Genomic DNA, 12305 nt, shown 5'->3' with positions numbered 1-12305 from the left:
CTCATCCTACGTCAGGAGGGTATGTTTTTTTGTTAATTTTTTTAGTTTTTTTTTTTTCTTTATCTTGGGAATGCAGAATGATTGGTACTGGTGGTGGTGGCGGTTACACAATCACGCCAAACGGAGGAGGAGGAGGAGGAGGAGGAGGAGGAGGAGGAGGAGAAGGAGAAGGAGGAGACGGAGGAGGAGGACACCGCGCCCGCGAGCTGCCCACTCAGCCACCGCTTTCTAAAGCAATGAAAACATAAAAATACACTGAAAATCAACTTTATCATTATTAACGTTCCTGTCTTCCGGTATCTTCTCTTTTTTACTTCTATGACAATGAACACTCACAAAAATATGTATAATAATTTGTTTATAATTCTTTTTTTTCTTTCTTTCTTCAATTCACGCCCCCCAAAGGTACTAGCAAAACAAAGTATACCCTCTTTTGCTGCCTCGTGTGCGTATACTGATGAAAGGAGAGTCGAGGAGGTGCGCGGCGGGGTGCTAGGGGAGGAGACGCCGGCACCTTCTCTTTTCTTTTTTTTTCTTTTTTCAATTCACGCCCCCCAAAAGTACTAGCAAAACAAAGTATACCCCCTTTTGCTGCCTCGTGTACGTATACTGATGAAAGGAGAGTCGAGGAGGTGCGCGGCGGGGTGCTAGAGGAGGAGACGGCGGCACCTTCTCTTTTCGCTTAATTGCTGTTATTAGCGGCGCTGACTCCACGCAGGCGGGACAAAACATCAACCTCGCCCTGCCAAGCCTTCGTCGGTCAGGTAATCATGAATATTAATAGATGCAGACCTTTTAAGACTGACTGGCAGGTAGGTACGAGCGCTGCTTCATAACCTGTTTTTAATTATGGGTATTATCAGCAATATGGATTGGGAGCAATGAATATCACGGTAATTTCCTTCTGCTAATTCCAGTGATTCGCAGGCATATTAAGCAATCAAAAACAATTCGAGTGGCTAATATATCCTCGTCTTATTACTGACGGGGAGGGCACGCGCGGAGAAGCTATACGCACACGCCCACTTTTAAACGTACCCGATACTCTACTCTGTTACATTCAGGAGGAGGCGAGTCTGTGGGATTTGTTGCCGCTATTCATGCAAAGGGAGTGAGAGAGTGAGTCTGTTCGTGCGTTATGCTGGAGCGAGGTGCTGAGGGGCTGAAGCCAACATTTAACACCTCTGAGCGATGCAAGTCCACCCCTCGCTGATAAATCTGGCCTCTTGCAGACTCCTTTTAAGCTCTTATGTCACACCATTACTAACAATCATTAACTCTACGTAAAGTACAACACAACTATGGATAAACACTGGCAGTTTTTTTCTTTTTTATATCCATGCCCGCTCATCGAAGGGATTCTACTCTGGGTCTATATATTTTTTTCCCCTGATGCCCTTTCATGGATTTCAATAATAGTGATAATAAATAAATTAATGATAATACTAAGACAAGGTAACAGCGCAGTCGAACAAGGCCTCAGGAGAACAAAGACTACCGGGGTGGGGTGTGAGGGGGGGGGGAGGGGGGGAGGCAAGAGGTGGGCAGCATTGTATAAAGGGTACCAAGATGTCACTGGGTCAGGGTGGCCGGAGCGTTAGATCATTGTGTCAGGGGGATAGAACAGGGGCTGAGGTGAGAGTGGGGGGGGAGGGAGAGGGGGAGAGTCGTGAATCACCGTAGCCAGATTATCGTACTCAGAGCATACTATTTACCGGTTTCTGACGCCTAACTATTGCCGAGAAACATCAGGAATTAACTATTTTGATGATAACTATAAATGAATCTTGTTATTGGGACCCAGGAGGCAGTTTTGGAGCCAGAAATCGGTAAATACAAGAGGCTGAGTACGACAATTTGGCAACGTTGGTCGTGATTGGAGGATGGTGAAGTTTGGGTGTCTGGGTGGGTCAAGGGGTCTAAGGGCAAGTGTCAGGGTGGGTCAGGGTTAAGTAGGGTATCGGAGGAAATCAGGGAGGGGTAGAGTGTTGAGACGGGTCAGGGCGGATCAGGAGGTCAGAGGGGTGGTGTGTCGGGGGGTCAGGGAGGGTAGGGGGGTCAAGGAAGGGCAGGGTGTCGGAGGGGGGTAAGGGTGGGGAGGAGGGTAGGGGGGGTCAAGGAAGGGCAGGGTGTCGGAGGGGGGGGTAAGGGTGGGGAGGGATACTTCATCTTTCTTTCAACTCCTTTACCACGAAAAAAAGGGAAGAGGAAAAAGAAAAAAACATGATTAGAAACCTTCAAGTCGTCTTTTACCATGAAAAAAAAAAAAAAAAAAAAAAATCAAACCAAATATAAAAACTGCTTCAACTTGTCTGTATCACCATGAAAAGGGGGGAAAAAATATAAAAATACACAGAAAAAATAGGGTTAGGATGAGTCAGGACGGGGGCAGCGTGTCGGAGGGGGAAAGGATGGGCGGGGGGGTCAGGGTGTGAAGGCGCCCCCGATACTCACACTGGCGTAGAGAGAGCCGGTTTGATTCATACAGAGGTAGAGTCCCGTCGCTTGACTCCGCAGCTCCAGCACTCCGTCGGGCATGGGCTTGATGTAGAGGAACGCTGAGGAAGGAGGAGAGGACAAAAATTAGTGTTAGGTCATCGCAACGCTCACCAACACAAACTAACGCCCGCCAAAACATTCACAACACACGAACACACATTAACACACGTAGAGGAACGCTGCGGGAGAAGGACATAAGTTAGAGGGCCAGTTTTACAGTTCCCCATGATGGGTTAGTAAGCTCCCAAACCAATACCAGAGCCTTCAAAATTTCCTTGTATAGTGTCTAGTGTTTGTATTTAAGTTCACAAATTTGATGAAACTATACAGGAAAAGTCTTGTGTATTTAGCGTGGCATCGAAAACCTCACCATTTTCGATTGTATGGGATTCTACAGTTTGGTTCGGGCTGTTACGAAGACACTGTGTTGGACTGTGAAACCGGCTCAGAGTTAGGTCATCGGAACTCCAGCACAAACTATCACACATTAACACGCCAATACACGTAGAACAGCGGTGCGGGTGAAGAAAAGGACCAGTGTTACGTATTATGTCACGCCAACACAGATTAACACACCAACACACATAGACTAGCACACGCCAACACATACTTAAACACATACACAAACACACGGCACACACTAGTACACACCAACACATACAGAACACAACGCAAGACAGTGCTCTCCAACATAAAATACCAACACACGCCAACACATACTAAAACACACACACAAACACACGGCACACACTAGTACACATCAACACATACAGAGAAAGTTGGAAAGTTTCGTTTAGTCGGCGCAACATCTGTGGTCATATGCCGGAGAGAGACAGAAGGGGAAGGAATTATAGAAGGGAACAGACCCCAGGAGACGGGACACAACCCCCGATTAATACCTGATACCCATTCACTGCTGGGTGGACAGGGGCGTAGGGTATCAGAAAAACCGCCCAAATTTTTCCACTCCGCCCGGGAATCGAACCCGGCTCTCTCGGATGCAGAGAAAGACTAACACAAGACAGTGCTCTCCAACATAAAATACCAACATAAGCCAACCTATAGCTAGCACACGCCACTATACATACCAACACCACAGGCTAACACACACACAGGAAGACACGCACCTCCACTACACACCTATACATATACACATCATTAATCACAGTCAAGTACGTACTATACGCCATTGCCCATTAGCGCCCGTACGAGTATAAATCAACACGAACACTCAGGTAAACAGGACCACTTAACCAGCACACACCGGTAAGCGCCAGGTAATAATTGCACCCTTGAACATACGGTAAACTTTAAACAGAGGCAAAGTTCTCATAAACAGCTCCCCTTGCCCCCGCTCCACTCCGCCCCCCTTCCACCGCGTATGGGTCTGGCCACCTGTTCGAGTAATTGGGAAATACCATTCATCACCACCCTAATCCACTCCCTGTCTTCCACAGAGAAATGAAAAAAAAGAAAGTCGAGGGGTAAAAAGTAATGCCAAATACGGGGATGGCATTTCTAGCCCCCAACGCCCCACTTTTTTTCATGTATCGCAATACTGGTGGTGTGGTACGAGGGTGAACGCACCGCACAAACACCATGCACCAACAATCACCAACAACTCCACACACGCACCGGGAGTGATAAATGTGATGACGAAGGGAGATACCGTCACCAATCGCGCCCAGTCAAGACAACCAGCGAGGTCAACATTAGCCGCCAAGCAGAAATATTGGCGTCACTGAAAAAAATATCCGCCCGCTTGACCAACAGATAGGGTCCGACAACCAGTGAAGGAGAGGCTGCCGGAGATAGATATATTCCTTCCTAAAGACTCAAAAACAGCGACTCTATGATAACGTAGATATATTCCTTCCTAAAGACTCACACACAGCGAGTCTATGAAAACGTACATATATTCCTTCCTAAAGACCCAAACACAGCGACTCTATGATAACGTAGCCTCCAACATGATCCACAAACCCACATTCGATGCATAAGGGCCGGCCGTTCCCACTCCGTAAAGATTAACAAATGATGGAAAAATAATGGGATAGTGCAAGATAAACCTGAATATATCACAAGCCATTTTCCAGACTAGCAATTTTTATTCCATTTTAATATTACGGTGAAAGCGACTACGAATGCTGTTGGATCGAAAATTTGATTGGACGTGTGTTGAAAGATGTGCAATTATGGCGTGCAAGAACAACGTCGATAGAGGCCGCGGGTCTTGCAGAGGTTAAGTATTCCATCTGTGCGCTCCAATGCCACCTAAAGACACGGAAACAGGCAGCTGAGGATTAAGTAAAGGGACGTGTGAGGTATATAATTTCGTGCAATCTCTCTCCCTCTCCCTCTCTCTCTCTCTTTCTCTCCCGCACACACACATCTGACTGAGCACATCCGCCTCACACCCCAGCCCCCTCCCCCCCTCGCCTCCCCTCCAAACCTGTCTCACACACAGGTATGGGCATATAATGAGGCAGCCCCCGCCCCCCTCCTTTCCTCCATCTCTCCCTCCTCTCTCTGTTCTCCCTCCTCTTTCCTTCACGATTTGTATCAAAAGCTCAACTGGTTATGCTTATCTTGAGGTCTGGATTATAGCTTGCAAGTTAGGTTAGGTTAAACACACACACACACACACACACGCACGCACACACGCGCACGCACACACGCACACGCACACACACACACACACACACACACACACACAGACAGACAATAATAATAATAATAATAATAATAATAATAATAATAATAATAATAATAATAATAATAATAATAATAATAATAATAATAATAATAATAATAACAATACCCAACACACAGGTGAGTTTTTTCGCCTTCCTTACCTGCGCTGCCTCCCGTCACAACAAACAAGACTCGTTATCAAAACAAACAATAACAACAAGAGTGGAAGACACGCTCGGGCGAAGACACGCGAGGGAGGGAAGGAGGTGGAGGCAGGAGGAGGAGGCGGAGGAGGAGGGACGGAGGGATGAAAGGTAAGGATGATGAGAAGGATTGCGGTAAAAAGGGAGACAGGTAGGTACGTAGGAAGTTGAGGAGGAGGAGGAGGAGAAGGAGGGAGGAGGAGGGAGGGAAGGTGATAGGAAAGTAGGGGAGAAAAATATGGAGGAAAGGAGGGAAGGAGGGGCCGGGAGAGAAGAGAGAAAGCCTTCGTGGCATAACTTTACAGATAATGGAAATATTGGGACAAGAGGATCGTGGGTAATATGGGTAGGGATCAACGATAAGATAAAAAAAGGAGGAGAAGGAAGAGGAGGAAGGGGGTGAGGGTGAGAGAAGGAAGCGGGAGGGAGAATATGGAATGGGGGGGATGGGGAGGACAGGCTGGAGGGGGCGGGGCGGGGGCAAGGGGGTGGAAGATGAGGATGAACCAAGGAAGATGCAAAGGAATGGGGGACGGAGTGAAGAGGAGGGGAAGTGTGGTAGCGGGGCGGGGCATACAGGCTGTGGCGGGGCGGGGCGGGGCAGTGGTGGGGAAGGGGTTAATGTGCAGCGGGGCGAAGTGGGATTGCTGTTACGTGGCGGGGCGGGGCGGGGCGGGGAGTGGTGGGGCGTACTGTGCTGTGTCGAGTAGAGGCGGGGCGGGGCGGAGGTAACAAGGGTATGATGTGGCCGTGTGCTGCGGGGCGAGTCTGGATTGCTGTTAGGTGGCGGGGCGGGGCGTGGTGGGGCAAAACAGGGCGTGTGGCAGAGAGTGGTGGGGCGTGCTGTGCTGTGGCGAGGGGAGGCGGGGCGGGGCGGGGTGGGGCGGGGCGGGCATTGCTGTGGGGAGGCAAGCGGGTCTGGTTTTTGCGGCGCGGTGCCAGGCGGACTAACAAGCCGAGCTGGGAGCCGCTACCCGCTTATTTTCACGTCGTTTATCACCGCAACGCCGCTGGCAGCCCTCCGTCAAGGTGTTAACCCATGTTGATTAAGATACACCTGCCCGAGCCACAGGTATGAGAGGTGGCAGGTGATGTGGCCACGCTAGATCCTCGTCTGAACAGGTAAATCCCTCGCACTCAGGTTTTCTTCACGCTCCCTGAACACGAAGCGAAGAGTTTCACGCCCACTGAACGTAAACGTGTTGTTCCCTCGCGCGCCGGCCCCGAGCCCCGACGCATCACACTCCTCCCTCATCACCTCACTACGGGACACGCCTCCTCCTCTCCTTCTGTTCCTCTTCCTCTCCTTCCTCCTCTTCCGTCAGCGAGAGAATGAAAAAAAGATCACAGCCACCATCACCACCACAGTTCATTACGAGGTTCACGATAAACGCCGCCTCCTCCTCCTCCTTCTCCTCCTGCTACTGTTCCTCTTCCTCTCCTTCTCCCTCCTCTTCCGTCAGAGAAAGAATAAAAAAAGAAGTCACCACCGTCACACAGCGCATTAAGAGGTTTTACTTTCTTTCTCACCACGGTAAATGCCTCCTCATCTTCTTCCTCCTCCTCCTCCTCCTGCTGCTACTGCTCCTCTTCCTCTCCTTCTTCCTCCTCTTCCGTCAGAGAAAGAATAAAAAAAGGTCACCACCGTCACACAGCGCATTAAGAGGTTTTACTTTCTTTCTCACCACGGTAAATGCCTCCTCATTTTCTTCCTCCTCCTCCTCCTCCTGCTGCTACTGCTCCTCTTCCTCTCCTTCCTCCTCTTCCATCAGAGAAAGAAGAAAACAAAACACCATCATCAAAGTGCATTACGTGGTTTTGCTTTCTCACTTCGCCATGGTAAACGCCTCCTACATTTCCTTCTCCTCCTCCTCCAGTAAAAGGATTCAGAGGGTCGCCACTACCACAAAAGCACATTACGACAACTTACACTCCTTCCTCATCACCTGCTTCTTCTCCTTCTCCGCTGAAAAGATTGATAAAGTCCATGCCGCCGCCGCCACCACCACCGACACCTTCCCCCTTCTCCCTCCCCTCCCTCGCCAGTTACTCTTCTTTATACTCTTCTTTATAAGCGCCTGCGTAATCCTCTCAACGGTCAGATTAACAACACAGTGACCCAAACAACTTCTGAGTGGATTTCTTGCAATATCAAAAGCCGCCCTCTCAAGGATGTTAAGAAATTGCGGAGAGAACAAACACTACACCCGCCCAATAGTTTTCTTTTTACGCAAGTTCCTCTCCGATCCGTTAGAAAGAAGGATAGAAAAAGAGGCAAAGAAACGGCGTACCCTGATCCAATTAAGAGGAGATGTTCGCCCGTGCGTGACAAACATCCCAAAGCAAATCGCATTATGGGACGACGATTAAAGGTGTAGTGAATCAAGACCCAGCCAGCGAGAATAGACCAGGAACGAGAGACAGAGAGGGCGAGAGGGAGAGGGAGAGAGAGAGGGTGGGTGGGTTTAATCTGCTCTTTCATTTATTTGTTTGTTTATTTACGAGCGCAAAGTATTTATGGAGGCGACGTGCAAGCGAGGTGGCAGCGAGCGAGGCAGAAGCACGGACAAGGCAAGACTGACGAAGGTGAGGCAGACTGAGAAGGGCACTAAGGCAAGACTGACGAAGGTGAGGCAGACTACGACGGACAATAAGAAGGCAAGACTGACGAAGGTAAAGCAGACTGCGAAGAACATGGACGAGGCAAGGCTGACGAAGGTGAGGTAGACTGAGAAGGGCACTAGGAAGGGAAGACTGACGAAGGTTAGGCAGACTGAGAAGAGCACTAAGGTAAGACTGACGAAGGTGAGGCAGACTGCGAAGGACAATAAGAAGGCAAGACTGACGAAGGTGAGGCAGACTGAGAAGAGCACTAAGGCAAGACTGACGAAGGTGAGGCAGACTGCGAAGGACTATAAGAAGGCAAGACTGACGAAGGTGAGGTAGACTGCGAAGGACAATAAGAAGGCAAGACTGACGAAGGTGAGGCAGACTGAGAAGAGCACTAAGGCAAGACTGACGAAGATGAGGCAGACTGCGAAGGACACGGACGAGGCAAGACTGACGAAGGTGAGGTAGACTGCGAAGGACACGGACGAGGCAAGACTGACGAAGGTGAGGCAGACTGCGAAGGACAATAAGAAGGCAAGACTGACGAAGGTGAGGCAGACTGCGAAGGACACGGACGAGGCAAGACTGACGAAGGTGAGGCAGACTGCGAAGGACACGGACGAGGCAAGACTGACGAAGGTGAGGCAGACTGCGAAGAACAATAAGAAGGCAAGACTGACGAAGGTGAGGCAGACTGCGAAGGACAATAAGAAGGCAAGACTGACGAAGGTGAGGCAGACTGAGAAGAGCACTAAGGCAAGACTGACGAAGGTGAGGCAGACTGCGAAGGACAATAAGAAGGCAAGACTGACGAAGGTGAGGTAGACTGCGAAGGACAATAAGAAGGTAAGACTGACGAAGGTGAGGCAGACTGCGAAGGACAATAAGAAGGCAAGACTGACGAAGGTGAGGCAGACTGCGAAGGACAATAAGAAGGTAAGACTGACGAAGGTGAGGCAGACTGCGAAGGACAATAAGAAGGCAAGACTGACGAAGGTGAGGCAGACTGAGAAGGACACGGACGAGGCAAGACTGACGAAGGTGAGGCAGACTGCGAAGAACAATAAGAAGGCAAGACTGACGAAGGTGAAGAGGAATGGGAAGGACTCTGAAGGCAAGACTGACCAGGGTAAAAAGGACTGGGTAGGACATTCAGAAGGTAAATCTGACGAAGGTATGGAAGACAACGAAGGACTCTGAGAAGGTAAGCCTCATTAAGGTAAGTAAAGGTAAGCTGGGCAAGCGTTAGGGTCAAAAGGAGATTCATGCTAGAGTAAGGAAAGACAAGACGGGGTCGAGGCCGGGTCAGTTTCCAGTAGGGCAAGTCAGGGCATGGTAAGGTTGAACAAGGGCAGAGGGTCATGTTAAGGTGGGGCAGGGCACGGTGGCAGTAGGACAAGGGCAGAAGTCGAAGCGGGGTTATGTTAGGAGGCAATCAGGAGAACAGTGACCCTTCTAACGGTGAGATGATGATAGTGATGAAGATGATGATGGCGATTCTTATTCTTATTATCATCATTATCATCAAGAGTGGCAGCAGTAATAGCAATGGTAGTAGCAGTAGCAGCAGTAGTAGTAATAGTAGAATAAGGAGAAAAAAGAGGAGGAGGAGAAAGATGAAGATGGTAGCAGCGCATTCCGAGGCAGACGAGTCAATGGATGAGAAACACGAGGGCACGAGGAGCAGCAGGAGGGGCGGAGGGGGAGAAGGAGGGCGTGGAGGGTCAGGGCGGTGAGTGGGTGGGGTCAGGGCGAGATGAAGAGGGGGAGTGGGGGGGGGGGCGTCACGCTTGGCTAGGGCCCCTGAGGCTGGCAGCAGCGGCGGCAAGGTCACACATTCAGCCTTGTCTGCCCTCCACTGCCCACCCGCGCACGCCGCCGCCGCCGCCGCCCTCCGCCCCTGCCACCGTCTCCGCCGCCGCCGCCTCCACCGAACCGCAACCGCCTCCCGCAAGGTAACGGGGCACCTGTGTGTGTGTGTGTGTGTGTGTGTGTGTTTTATTGCAAGTGCTTGGGTGGTCAACTATTTTTTTCTCTCGCGTTCATGAAGGGGGTAGAGGAAGAGGAGGAAGAGGGGAGGAAAAAGGAAAAAAAGATGAATGATGATGAGGATGAGGAAGAAGAGGATGCTGCTGCTGCTGATGATGAGGAGGAGGAGGAAAAGGAGGAGGAAGTAGGAGGAGAACCAGGACGAAGAGGAAAAGCAGGAGGAGGAGGGGAGGAGGAAAAGCAGGAGAAGGAGGAGGAGGAGGAGGAAAAGGAAGAAAAGCAAAAAGAAAAGGAGGAGGGAGGGAAGGGAAGGAGGAGGAGGTCAGTTAAATGCCTCATGATGAAAAAAAAAAAAGAGAGAGAAGAGGAGGGAGAGGGAGAGGTGCCAAGGTCGGCCAACGTCTAGTACAGTGCCAACACCAGCAGAGAAAAAGAAAGAGGAAAGGAGAGAGACAGTGGGATAGGTAAGAACAGGAAAGGAGAGAAGAAAAGAGGAAAGGGGAGAGGAAAGAAAAAAGGAGAGGGAGAGAGGAAAGGAAAGAGGAAAGAAAAAGGAGTGGGAGAGAGAAAGGGAGAGAGAGAGAGAGGGGGTTAGAGAGAGGGAGAGAGAGAGAATGAGGCAGCCCCCCGTTCCTTTGGCTCTCCACCAGAAGGGGACAGCGAGAGGAATTCCAGGGAGGCGGGAGAGGGCCACTGACTCCGCCTCCTCCCGCCCTAAGGCCCCGCCCCTTCCCGTCCCTCAGCAGTGCCTAGACCTGACCAGCCTGACACACACACACACACACACACACACACACACACACACACACACACACACACACATGACTGGCAGCTGGTGAGAGTTGGACTGGGATTTTTGGCGGCGTTCCCCAGGCCCTCACACCTGCCCCCCACCCCGTGTGAGGGTCGGGGAGAGGCAGCGGCACCAAGCTCCGCCCAGCTCCTCCCGCCCCAAGAACCACCACCTGGCCCTGACGTCACGCCCCGACCCCGCCCCCTCCAGCTGGTGCCTCGACCCACGGACACGCCCCAGCTGGCCCCCCAGAGACCCTCGTGACCACGCCTCCACACCAAGCACTAGGAAACGAGGACATCAACTCCACCTGCAGCAGTGATCCATATGCACACACACACACACACACACACACACACACACACACACACACACACACACACTCACACACAGAAAAGGCAAAAAAAGACACATTCGCGCACTTACAGATAAGACAAGCACACACACACACACACACCAAAAAAAAAAAGTTAAAAAAAAAGACATTCGCGCACTTACAGATAAGACAGAATCACACACACACACACACACACACACACACACACACACACACACACACACACACACACACACACACGCACACAGTGTAAACAAGGCTCACAAAAGGTCAGGCATCAGCTGGCAGTTGAAGCCACATGACCTACATCACAGGGCGGCCCTCTCCCTCTCTCCCTCCTCTTCTCTCCCTGTTTTCCGCGGCGCAGACAGCTCTTGATAAAAACAGAAAGGGTGGTGGTGATGGAGATGACTGGTGGTGGTGGTGATGAGTGGTAGTGGTGGTGGTAGCGTGGTGATGGTGGAAGTGGTGGTGGTGGCGTGGTAATGGTGGACGTGGTGGTGGTGGTGGTAGCGGTGTGTGCTGTTAGGTTGCGTCAAAGGTTGGTATGTGTTTTTAGCATATTCGGTGGGCGCACGTGCTTTGGAGGGCTGGTATGTATGTGTGTGTGTGTGTGTGTGTGTGTGTGTGTGTGTGTGTGTGTGTGTGTGTGTGTGTGTTATGCCTGGACAGATAACTCATAAAGGAAACAAACTTGAGAAAAAAAGAAAAAAAACTGATCAAAATAATAACAATAATAAAGCAATGGATTCAAAGCTCATAAACTGTTAAGGTGGTGGTGGCAGAGGAGAACATTGTGAACACTGGTATTATTAATGGTGATAATGAACATATAGTTTGAACAGTGATAATAGTGATAAATGCGGTGAAGTGACGGTGTTGATTGAAGTCCATTTGGTAATAGTAGTAGTAGTAGAAGTAGTAGTAGTAGTAGTAGTAGTAGTAGTAGTAAAGGTGATAATACTAGTAGATGTAGCAGGAGACAGTGATAAATGATGGTTGGGTGATAATTACTAACTATGGTGGTGGTGGTACTGGAGAAGGTGGCGGTGGAGATGATGGTGGTGGTGGAGATGGTGGTGGTGGAGATGGTGGTGGTGGAGATGGTGGTGGTGGTGGAGAAGGTGGCGGTGGAGATGGTGGTGGTGGAGATGGTGGTGGTGGCAGCGGTGACATTAAC

At 50.3% G+C, this 12305-nt stretch overlaps 1 protein-coding gene across 1 annotated transcript in view; it reads right to left on the bottom strand.

Moving 5' to 3' along the window:
• LOC127002385 (uncharacterized) overlaps positions 1 to 12305 on the bottom strand; it is an 80981-nt gene that overhangs the window by 4711 nt on the left and 63965 nt on the right. The window contains exon 2 of the mRNA XM_050868255.1: positions 2455 to 2558. Coding sequence (XP_050724212.1) covers positions 2455 to 2558 — 104 coding nt within the window. The remainder of the gene's footprint in view (positions 1 to 2454; positions 2559 to 12305) is intronic.

The sequence above is a fragment of the Eriocheir sinensis genome, chromosome 2, assembly GCF_024679095.1.
Source record: "Eriocheir sinensis breed Jianghai 21 chromosome 2, ASM2467909v1, whole genome shotgun sequence".
Taxonomy (NCBI): domain Eukaryota; kingdom Metazoa; phylum Arthropoda; class Malacostraca; order Decapoda; family Varunidae; genus Eriocheir; species Eriocheir sinensis.
Note: the sequence above shows the minus strand (reverse complement) of the source record. Positions and strands in the feature narration are given on the sequence as shown.